The sequence below is a fragment of the Diachasma alloeum genome, unplaced genomic scaffold (genome assembly GCF_001412515.2).
Source record: "Diachasma alloeum isolate Michigan unplaced genomic scaffold, Dall2.0 Dall_scaffold_00199, whole genome shotgun sequence".
Lineage (NCBI taxonomy): Eukaryota > Metazoa > Arthropoda > Insecta > Hymenoptera > Braconidae > Diachasma > Diachasma alloeum.
The window spans coordinates 2023402-2035870 of record NW_021680364.1 but is presented as its reverse complement, the minus strand read 5'-3'; the positions used below and the strand labels follow the sequence as shown (position 1 = coordinate 2035870).

The 12469-nt window shown below is 37.2% G+C and overlaps 1 protein-coding gene across 2 annotated transcripts in view; it reads right to left on the bottom strand.

Annotated features, from left to right (window-relative positions):
• Nucleotides 1-83: 83 nt before the first annotated feature.
• LOC107035570 (rab3 GTPase-activating protein catalytic subunit) overlaps nucleotides 84-12469 on the bottom strand; it is a 30173-nt gene continuing 17787 nt past the window's right edge. Inside the window, exons 7-12 of one of the 2 annotated variants that reach the window (XM_015253047.1) lie at nucleotides 3526-3671; nucleotides 3115-3437; nucleotides 1674-1773; nucleotides 1176-1495; nucleotides 698-901; nucleotides 84-629 (exon numbers count right to left, since the gene is read on the bottom strand). In XM_015253047.1, coding sequence (XP_015108533.1) covers nucleotides 408-629; nucleotides 698-901; nucleotides 1176-1495; nucleotides 1674-1773; nucleotides 3115-3437; nucleotides 3526-3671 — 1315 coding nt within the window. In that variant the 3' untranslated portion in view covers nucleotides 84-407. The remainder of the gene's footprint in view (nucleotides 630-697; nucleotides 902-1175; nucleotides 1496-1673; nucleotides 1774-3114; nucleotides 3438-3525; nucleotides 3672-12469) is intronic. The other variant, XM_015253048.1, reaches the window with a different exon arrangement.

Sequence of the window (12469 nt, the reverse complement as noted above, 5' to 3'; positions counted from 1 at the left end):
TCAAATCTCGGCCGGGTAGAATGGTGCGGTCTAACCATTTAAAGTCTTGATCATCATCGCAGTATACCCTAACCGGGTCGAAACGATGTAAAATAACAATAAAAAAAATTAAAAAAAGAAAATTTTTACTTTTGCATTCGTCGAGTACAAAAAATCGTAATCTTTATTGACATTTCTGTTATCATGTGTTATCACATATTTATCATTACTAATTGGTGGCTTGAGACCTGTTCCCCTCGACAGAGTGAATTAAATACAATAATTGTAACAAAATGCGTGAGAAACACTGGGAGAAAAAAGAAATTTTCAACTTTTTTTAAAAGTCAATCTTCTAATTTTTGATAAAGTGACTCAATTTTGAGCTGCTTTCCACCAACGATATACTTCATTTATCTTTCACTCGACGTTTACAAGAAGGTCGTGTCCTCGGAGAAAAAACCAGCGAGTCTGATGTACTCTCGCTTGAGGCAGGCGTACAGCCGCTGGGGTTGGGGGGTGGAGGAGGGCGAAGGTCTCGGCGTTACAATTCGCAGTATGAATTCTTTGCACGAGGGCTCAGGGAACGTCTTCTGATTGCCATCAGCTTGATGCTTAGTGGTTGAGGACATTGAGGTGATCATGTGGCCAGCCTAGGTGAAAAAAAATCGTTGCATTATTTGGAAACGACTGAGAAACCTGAATTTTGCATTTTTCAGACCTTTTGGGCATCTCTGAACATGTCAGTTATTCGGGACCCCACGTATCCCCTGGCTCCACCAGGCACAGACACCTCTTTTTCTCTCATCAGTTGAGTTATGAAGGAACTCATCTCCTTCGAATGATCATCTCCACAGAGTTTATGCTGGAGGGAATTTATCTGGGCGATGAGGGCTTCGACACTCTCGATGTCCCTTGCAATTTCCTGAGTTAACATAAAATTCCAAAAATGAATAAATTAATTGATGAATTTATTCATTCATGCATTTATTATTTTATTAATTATTCATCAATATGGGGCTTAAACAAAATGATTTGATCAATTTTTACCATTTGGAGATCATAAATTTCTTCACTTCGAATCAGAAAATGAGCGCGGAAACAATTTTAAAAAATTTCTTTCGAGTAATCCACAAAGTCAATTATTTATTTAATGGAGAAATTAATTTGGGAATTCTATTCATTAAATTTTCACACACCTCATATAATTGCATCTTCTGTTGAATTGGTTTCGTGGCGTATTGGAGTTTATTGAGTATCCCCAGCGTAACATCAGGCAAATTCGGTAGTGAATCAGTTTTCTGCTGATTGAGAGTGAAGAGCGCGGCGTGAGTGAGCGTGGGGAGGAGCAACTGGGCTATTTCACCGAGACGCTTCGATGCTAAATAGTGGATTGCCTTCTCAGCCTCGCGAGTATCATCGAAGAGACGTTTTTGCCGGTGGGCTGGAACTGGTTGTGCCGAGGCCCATGTCGTTGCCCACGGATTATTTTCGAGTTTCATTCGAGGGGATAAATACCCTGAAACCATCAATCATCAATTCATACGGTGTTCATGCATAAATCAACTGATTTCCAATGAAATCAATGAGTTCTCTTCATTTTTTTTCACTTCAATTTCATCTCGGTTTCAAACTTTGGAGATATTTCTTTCAAATTCAGTCGTCGAGTGAATTAATTAGCGAATTAATTAATTTACCTGCGGGCTGGCCCCACTCGTCAACCCCCTCCACCTCGACCCAGTCTCTCGGTGAATACCATCGAATAAAGTCTTCTAATTCTGATCCCGGATTAGCTGCCTGTTAAATGGAGCGATTAATCACTTCTTTGAGATGTTTATTCAATATGAAAGGAAAAATTATGCTCTTTCAAATCATCGTAAGATGAAATTTAACTGGTAATCAGTTATCTCGACTTTCTAATTCTCAACTTTCTGAAATTTAAGTCAGCTGCATTTAATTTTTTAATTGTTGTTGTTTTATGATTACTCGTTGGTAATCTGATTACTGAATTAGTAAAATAATTTCAGAATTTTTCATTATTTAGTTCGAGGAACAAATGAATATTTTTGGTAGATTTTTAGTTTTTTCAATATTTGTTTAGTGCTTCAGCATTAATAAAAATGTTTGTGTCTATTATGTTCATTTTTTCTATAAAAAACAATTGAAAAACTTGTTTAAAAACCAATTCAGTAGCAAAGGGTTAAATAAAGAGGGTTAAATTAAGTCGATTTTGACTATTAGTCAATTTTCAATGAATATCTCGAAATATTAATAAAAAAAGCGCCATTCATGTAAAAAAGGCAAAAAAATGTTTCTGGAAAAATCGAGAATATATTTTTAATATTTTGAGGATAATTTTTCCACCTATGTTACATGAATGGCGCAAATTTTTGTATTAACCAAAACGAAACTAGCTGTGGAGTCGAATTTCAAAAAAATAATTCGAAATTCTTGTTTTGAACATTTTTTTGAAATTTTTGAAAAAATCTCGGTAGCTCAATTCTGGAGGCCCTCGCTTATTGTTAACATTTCACTTATGATAATCATGTTGCTCACACAGACATCACAGACATCAAAGTATGACTATGTTGAACATGAATTTCAATTAATTTTTCAATGTTTAGGAGAGGGTGGGGCAAAACGGCCCCCCTTCAATTGTCAATAACTTGTGAATGACATTGTGAAAATTCCCAGTTTCAACTTGATTTTGAAGATAATTTTTCATTATTCAAAACGAGCTCTAACTCATCCCAATCGGATTATTGAATCAGAAAATATTGACGATTGAAGGGGGGCCGTTTTGCCCCATCCTCCCCTATAATTATTGAGGGCGTTCACTCAAAGATATAACTAACATGATCATCTTCTAGAGAAATATGTTATTGAAAACATGAATACACAAACACACAAGTGAATGGATATTCTGCAAAACTAATTTTTTTTCTCAGTGCAGTCTCGCCTCAACGTTGAAATTTTGCAATTTACTTTGTCCTTAGGGGATTTGTTTTTGTATCTCAGGACATCAATAACTATCTATCTATCTACCTATCCATCTACCTATCTATCTATCTGTTTATCTACCTAACAGCACGCGTTTTACCGCTTCGCTATGTCGAATGCAATAATCGAGAAAACTACCTTAAAGGACTCCATATCAGACAGGAGTGATGCGCTCATGAGCCGAGCGCGCATCTCCGACCCATGTTTATCGGTGCCAAGCTGCATCATAACTTGCGCATCCTCTTCAAGCTGATCCTCAGTTTTCGGCACCGGGTCCTGGGTCACCGGCAAATAAACGGGATCCCCTGTCTTCAGTAGGCGCAGGGTCGGGTGCTTGGCGAGTCTCCCCGTTGGGCGGTTCCACAGTAGTTGCCTACTCCTCTGGTTCCTCTTCACCTGCACCTCCTCGTGCTTGTCCGCCTCCTCCTCCGTGCACTCGAAGAACTCCTCCTCTGACTCTGCTTTAAAAAAAAATACATGAACACGTGGGAGAAGCGGTTTTTCGGGAATACGATGACGAGGTGAACAAAACCTCAGAGATTTTCTCACCAGATTCAAAGTCATCAACGTCCAGGCTCTGTTGTTTATAAGCCGACTCTTCTCTCGCTTTTTTACGTTCAATGCAACAATTCATCATCTGTAGCTTCTGGTGGAGTAAACAGGTACGCACTGAATCCGGAAACCCGGTTCCCACACTAGGAACGAAAAGAAAAAAAAAAAAAGACAAATGGGTGAGGAAAAAAAATCAAGAGTAACAAAGGTAGCAGTATTTCGTCAGTGCGTTGTACGTGTTGACGAAATCGGAGTCGTTAACGTCGGAACATGGAGACTAATTAACTCAAATTACAAGGGACTGTCGGATAATGTAAATAGCCTGAGAGAGGAAATCTGCATTCACTCGTAATAACGATCGACAAGTCACTGGGATCAATTACTCCGCGGGTTCCAATTCTCGTGCCTGGAATTGTTCGGATAATCGAAAGAAAAAATATTCTATTCACTTTTCTTATTGCACATTCTAGCGTTGTACGAAGTGTGCAACGCTGGAAGGGTACGGCTTTACCATTTATATTTAGCGTACAACAAACAAGACCGTAAAAAATAATAATAGGCAGTATAGCAGACATATCAGAGATTGGATGTAATGGGTTAAAAAATGGGGAAAATAAGTGGAGTAATTGTTGGTGCAGAGTGATCAAAAAAATCGGTCAAGAATCTCGGGAATGCCTTGAATTTCCCAATTTTTTCAATCCTCATGGGATGCAGAAGTGATCATAAACGAGCTTTCACTTGCATTCCGTGAATCCCATTAATTTCCACCTTCTCGCGGCGCCCTCTGAACTCCCATTCTATTTTCTCGAATTCACTGATGACGGATAATATTGTAATGAATGGGCGATGGATTAAGGAAAGGGGCGGATTTAGTTTATTTATTTTACTACGCGTGATGATTAATCTCTCCGTTCAGACTTTAGAATATTTTTATCAATTGAACACTGAGAGAAAAATAAACGTTGTCAAAGAAGTCTTTTTTGGGTCAACAAAATTGCTAGTTGAAAATTGCAAAAAAAAAATTGTCTGGTTCAAATTTGAAAGTCTCAAACATGAATAATTGTTCTGCTTTCGACAGCGGCGAAATATTTGGCTCAAGAGGCGGATAACAAAGATTTTTCGGGAGCAAAATACGTATGGGAGTATCGAATAACGAAGGAGTAGTGCTGGAAATGACATTTCTTGCGTGTACAGAGAATGCAATTTTTTTTCAACTACTAAATCCATTTTTGCGACAAAAATTTCTCGTTCCGGCGCACTCTCTGCATGTTTGGCACAAAAAAATCATTTTTTGATAATTTTCAAAAAACTATTTCCTTGGCAGTAGTAAGACTTGTTCGAGAACTTTGTCGTTTTTCTCCTAGTGTACACGTGATGATTAATCTCTCCGTTCGGACTTCAGAATGACATTTTTATCAATCGAATAAAGAAGCAAAACACTCGAAAAAATCAGGAAGAGGGAAGAGGATCAATAAAATAATCATTCGATTCCGTTACACTACTTCCCCTTTCCCGAAAGTTGCCGCCCCGGCAACTATCACAAAGAGCAATCAAAGATTCCAAAATTGCTTTCGAAATTTTCAGTTAGGAGGGGCTCAAGTCCCACCATTCAAATTAAAACCCTTCCGGAAAATAACAAGATTTTCGAAGAGATTAAACTTTAAATATTTTCAAAATCAAATCTCTCATTCTGGTCTCCCAACAATCATGAATTATAAGCTTCATTAATTCAGTAGCGAAGCGGTAAACCGAGTTAAGTCGATTTTTACTATTGGCTAGTTTTTGACGAATATCTCGGAATCTAAAAGAGATAGAAAGATTTTTGTCATTACCTTTTTTGTAGAGCCAATAGAGCATTATAAAAAAAGTCATGAGAAAAATTTTGGTATCTCTCTTAGATTCCGAGATATTCAGCAAAAACTGGCTAATAGTCAAAATGGACTTGACTCGGTTTACCGCTTCAATACTGAATTGACATTATACAGTCGTACTAGTCATGAAATTTACAGGTATACATGTGAGTTTTAGTCGTGAGCATGGGAAGGATTGTTGATTATGGTGAGGGGTATGGCGAGGGGAAGGGGGACAAAAGCAGAAACCGGCTGTGGAAGTGAGGTGTGGGCAACGCTGAGTATTTCCCCGAGTATACCTTATACCCATTGCCTACCCTATCCCACTTTACTAGTGACTCTGAAAACCACCGGTCCCGACGAGAACCGGCAAACACCACCACGAGACTCGATGTACGCTGGAGTGAGGCTCTACGGGTCTTGCCGTACTCACCTACAGCTACAACGTCTGTACAGTCGCGCCCAAGACACGGTGATGTCGATGCTAACGAGCGATAGCTAGCAGCGTCTTTTGGGAATACCGTTTGCTTGTTTTTACAATTCACCGCAGTGTGTCAGTAATAAAGAAAAAAAAATCAATTGTTTTTGATTATCCGAGTGAAGTGAAGAATTTCGCAATTGATTTTTGTTATTCTGAGATTATTGTGCGACTGATCTCTGTGGGATGAAGTTCGCGGTGGAACATGCGTGATTTTTAACGCGATTATCAACAAAATGAGTAAGTAATTACACTTAATTATCAATAGCTCGAGATTTTTTACGTTTTGGATTGAAAAAAAATTTTTTCCGGTTTAAAATGGGAGAGGATTTATTCAAATCGTTTTTCTCGAGATGTTGATGATTTGAAGAGGTCCATTTTGCCTCGTCTTTCCCTAAGACAACTTTATGGTGTTAACTCTTAGAAGATTTTTATCATTCAGTAATGAAGCAGTCAAGTCACGAACTCATCTCGTCCTTTAAATTATTCCATTCAGTCGCTTTAAGACGTCGGAGAAAATTCTTTTATTCCCCGAATTGCATCGGATTCTGTCGAAAACCGTGACAAAACTCCTCATCTCCAGTGAACTCGTTTAACCGGGCATCGCATCGGTAACATTCCTGGATAAGTGCACGCAGCACACTCCCCGTACGATTCGTTTTGTATCGCCTGCCTTGTATCTTGTATCGGCGCTTGCGGAGGGGTGAATGCACCTACGCGACGAGAGACTACCCATCGGAGGTGCATCCTTTTTACTCCACATTTTTTGACCTTGAGACCCCTACGGAGCGCACAACCCCGATGCACATGAGACGGCGCACAGAAATCTGTGACCCCAGGGATTTTATCAATTTCATTGCAAATGTGAGAGGTAACTGAAGTCATCTGTAACGCCATTCGATCGTTTTGCTTAGGATAATACGCAGAGACCATAGTGATCCGGTTTAGTGTTTGAGCATGAACGTTATGCTCGGCAAACCGTGTCGATAAAGTGGCTGAGATGGCTATATTTGATGCCAAATTTTTTTAATAAATAGGCTTTTTGTTGCGTTGTGCGGAGGAAAATTGATTTGGGGGGAAAAACATGAAAATTCAATGGAATTACGCAGTTTTTGGCAGCAATAAGACGAGACTTTACAAATTCGTTGAATTTTCCATCGAAACGTGAACATTTGGCAACAAATTACGCAGAATTTTCAATTAATTAAACATTTAAAAATATTTTTACCAAAATTTTCCTGATCATTAAACGTTAATTCACTGTTTTCATCGATTTTTCATCCGCAAAAATTTCAACAACGTGTTAAAAATTGATTAAACATTAAAAAATTAATTATAAAACACAATTTACATAAACCATTATAAAAAACAATTAATTAGTCATTAAAAAATTTATTTACCAAAATTTTTCTGATGATTGAACGTTAATTCACTGTTTTCATCGATTTTCCATCCAAAAAATTTCAACAACGTGTTAAAAATTGATTAAACATTAAAAAATTAATCATAAAACACAATTTACACAAAAACATTATAAAAAACAATTAATTACTCCATAAAAAATATTTTTACAAAAATTTTCCTGATCATTGAAATTGAATTCACTGTTTTCACTAATTTTTCATTTGAAAAATTTCAACAATGTGGTAGAAATGAGAGCTATAAAAAAATGTGCACCTTTTAACACATTTTTCTCACTAAAAATAAATCGAGAATTAGTTTTCCCACTGGTATTTCTTAATAACGAAATATCTCCTACAATATTTTTCCATCTCAAACCGAAGGAATTCACTAGCCTACATCATTCCAGTGAAGGAACACGAGCGGAGCTCTCATTTCCGGGCTGACTTCTTGACTTCCGTCGAAGGGTCCTTCGGTAATTACCCAACCAATGCGATTCAACATTCATTTCATCATTTGTGACCACTCGGAGGTCTAAAATCAATAGTTCATCGAGGAAAATCTCTGAAGTTCGCGCAGTCAAGTCCCTTTTGGCTTCAGTATTAATATTCATCCGTTTTATTCAAGTATGGCAATTAAAACGGGAGTACGACTCTTCCTTACTATTGTTGATCCTCTTTATTCTCTTTTTTTTTCAATTTTTTTCTTATTTCTCACCGCTCGCTTTCTATTGTGCAACCATTCCCAGCGATCCATAATAAAATAGTGCGTTACGTACTGAGTTTCAGTGCGCGTTTATTTTGAATGAATTTTGAGGGAGTCGCAGGACATGTTATAGTCGCGATTTCCTGTTTTTTATTGTTTCGAAAGAAGAAAGTTGGGTTTTTACTCCTTAGAAAATTCAGCCCCACACTGATAGAAAGGATTAATTATTGTTAATAAATGGATTTGGTTGAAGTCTAGGGTCTAATGAATCAGTCTATCAGTGCACCCAGAAAAATGATTTATTTGAAGTTTTATTCATATTTAAAAAAATCTTTTCTTATTATTAATAAATGTTTATTTGAGTCGAATAAATCCTCTACTAATATGAATAAATTGAAATGAATAAATTCTTTTTTTGATATAATTGAATTATTTTTATTGAAACAAGTGAACAAATTTATTCATTTGTAAAAACGCCTTTTTTTAAATGAAAAAAAAATTTCAAATAAAGATTTCTATTTGACTCAAATCATCCATTTTTATGGGTGCATGAACACTATAAATAAATATTCATAATAATTATCCATTTATTTATTTAAAATGAATATTTTTCACGTCAATATTTTTGCAACAGGCCATTGTCGAACAAATGTCTAAAGGAAAAAGGAATAATTGGGTGAGAATCAAGTAGGTTTTCGTGACTTTGAAAATGCAGCGAAGAGTCCAACGTAATGGCGTGGTATAGCCGTTACGCTTTCAAAGATATAATACTTCTCTAGGCTCTGATTCTAACGCGTCGTCCACCTACTTCTCCTCTAGTATTATGCATACTTTCGTAAGTTGGGCATTCCATTGCATCTGAACAATTAATAAAAAAGATATCAGTATCGTTAGTGCGTCGCGGTTGGAGTGCTCAAGCCGTGTGACGAACTTGTTTATCTGATTTGACACGGATTAGGTGGGAAAGGGTTGATCGGGACTGACTATTTCGTGACACAACTCTGGGCTCATTCCATCGGTGCATTCTAGGCGTGCGGTTGACCTGCAATGTTCAACATTTTTGACGGCAATTTGCGGCTGGGATCAGAGAAATCATCAATTCAGCAGCGAAATGGTAAAACGGTTTAAGTCGATTTTGACCATTGGCCATTTTTCAGTGAATATCTCGGAATCTAAGGGAGATAGCTCAATTTTTGGCACGACCTTTTTTGTAGCACTCAATTTGCTCGAGAAAAAAGGTTATTACGAACATTTTGGTATCTCCTTTAGATTCGGAGATATTCTTCAAAAAATCAACTAAGAGATGAGTCGAGTTAACCGTTTTACCACTTCACTACTGAATTATATGAAAATAAGTTGAATTATATCAAAGTATCAATCATCAATTATAATTATTAATATATTATTTAATATAATTATTAATATATTAATAATTATAAAATTAATAATTATTAATTTTGTTTTTTAATTTGATAAGTGAATGATTGAGAATTTATCGTAATTCAACATGAACTATTCATCATTTTATTGAAAATTCAAATACATTCAGGAATTCTCATCTCAGTGTTATTAAAAAATTGGAATTCCATTTAATTTTCAGTGAAATCGGAATTTTTATTCCTCTTAAATCGCACTCAACGTCACTCTCCTGAAAATGACTAGTCGACTGTCCATGAAATTTCAATTTTTTTTCCAACAATATTTCTACCTCACTTGTAAGGAGCCTTTGATCGAATAAGTTGTAACAGATATTAGCGTAAAGTTTAGTGGGATTATCCGGCAACTGAACCCCCGGAGGAGAAAACGGTGGGGAATTTTAATACACCAACACGCCTGAGAATTCACCGTACGGTCATTTCTTACGTGCCTACGTCCTCCAGGGGCACCCGAGACGAGGTAGGAGCGCCCATCTTCAGAAATTTAATCCCCAGATTTCTCGGAGGATTTTAATACTGCGGCACCGCTTGACGTTAATTGGATCCTAAATAACAAATATTATTGAGGACAAATGCGATGGTGAGAGGTCGCGCAATTGGTGAGAGTGATGCGCCGAAAATCCGTTAAGACGTGGGAGATGTTTTTTTCTCGAGGCTCGAGGCTTTCAAGTCATTTTCTAGGAATTCGGATTGCCTATGAAACAGACTCGCCTTTTTCGCTGAGCGAAATTGCAAAAAACGAAGTGGAGGAGGTGCACAATGGACTTTCAGGGCAGGAACTCTGGGAGAAAGAATTATTAAAAAGCAGAATATGGGTCCTTAAAAATTATTTACGACCCTAAAAAATAATGGCAATGCACTGAGAAAACAAGTGGTTTTTGAGAACTACCTCTTTACTTGGATTAATGTTTTTAATAAATAGGTTTTATTTATTAGAAAAATTAATAAAACCTATTTATTTATTTATTTATTTCGTTCATAATTAGTTTTTATAATTTTTTTAAGTAATTCAAAAAATAATTTTTTTAAGTATTCAAGTAATTTGGGAAGTCTCGTCTGATTGCTGTCAAAAAATGAGGAATTTCATTGAATTTTCGTTCATAAACCGGTTTTATTTATTAAAAAAAATAATAAAACGTATTTATGAACGAAAATTCAATGGAATTCCTCATTTTTGGCAGCAATAAGACGAGACTTCCTAAATTACTCAAATTTTCCATCAAAACGTGAACATTCGGTAACAAATTACCCTTAATTTTTATTGGGATATGGGTAAAAGTGGATAAATAAATCTAGTAATGCAATGAATACTTTTAACTTGAACTCTTTATTATTGGCACGAGGAAGGCACGACTGTACTAGAGGACCGTTGTCCAGAGACTAAATTCTAACTATTTGAAAAACCTTTACTGAGGGAAAAGCAAGACAAAGTTTATGACTCCAGAGGACAGAGTTTCCTTTGAATTTCTACATGTAAGGATTGCAACGCTCTCGAGTTCGGAGCACAACGGATCATAAATTAGCCCTTTTCTGGGGACTTTCCCCAACACGTCATAAACCTTGTCGAGTGATTTTTGAAGAAAAACAGAAGAGCTGTGTTCAAATATTCCAACAATTTTCAATTAATCAAACATAAATACGAAATGCAACGAAGCTGAAATAAATTTTGGATCAACTGATATCAAAGTATCCGGCATATTCGCACATTACAAAACGTCCGACTGACCCGCGTGTCCGGTCTACTTGCAGCGATCAAGACGGAAGGATCTATCGTATTATGCCTAGCGGTGAAATGCACCTGACAAGGAGAGGGGGAGGGGGAGGGGGAGGAGGAGGAGGAGAAGGAGATGCCACGGAAACTGCATTCACAAAAGGATAAAGATAGCTGTATCGAGGATTCAAAGTGAAAAGCGAGACTCGACCATGTGTAACCAAATGGAACTCATGAGAGAATTATCAAATAATAAGTCTTCAAATCTCCTCCATTGAAGGAGCTTTTTTTGGCCGGTCGAAGTTGAGAGGCTTGACGCCGGTACACACCTGCGAGATCGAAAGGAATTGGCGTCGTACGAAACAAGTCGCCTCGGGAGCGATTCATACGGGCAAGCATCTTGTTCTCGTTTCGCGCCGACAGTATGTAAGCGAGAAATGTTTAAAATGAAAGTTGGCGAATACCTTGTACGAGCACTGGAGACTTTGTTCCTTTTTTTCTCTAGATCGTGTGTGAGACTATTGGGATCAGGCTATTGATGGAATCACGCTCACTTTCTGGTATTGAGTGAGCATTTGGGAGTAATACCATGTGATATTCGAAATTGTGGGGAAAATTGTAAGATAATGGCGAGCAAGAGCGAAGGGATTTTTAGAAACTCGCGGTTCTAGCGCGCATTGTCCTTAAACAATTTATTTTACATGATTTTTTTTATCAAAACATCCGAAAGGGAGTTCCAGATTAATTTAATAACAATTGAGTCGAGGTGTTATACGGGTGAATTTCATTTGATAGAATAATTAATAAAAAATTAATAAAAGATTTTTAGAAAAATTTTGCCAACTCCTTTAGAATTTGAGACATTCATCGAGAATTGTTGCTAGAATAGAATTGACTGAAACCGTTTGACCACTTCACTACTGAATTGGTCAATTGAGCTTAGACCAAAAAATCATGTCAATCGACTGGAGGACAATGGGATCTAGGAGTATGTATAGATCATTGGGGTCTAGGAGTCTCCCCTGGTTCAAAACCATCTTTAGAGGTCCTAGCACGCCATTTCTCGACCCGCTCTTTCGCCAACGTTCTATACATACTCCTAGACCTCATTGTCCTCCTAGACAATGATGTCACAACTCTGCTGTTCAATTGAAAACAGACATCATCTTTAGAGACATTTGTCATGTTTAGAGGCTCTAGCACGTCATTTCTCGACCCACTCTTTCATTTGAGCCCAAAAAAACATTCATATCTCATCTGACATCGCTACTACAAACTCGGGTCTACAACTCGGGCCTTCAGTTGAAAACCCGAGTTGAACACCCGAGTTTGTAGCAAAGATGTCAGACAAGATATGCAT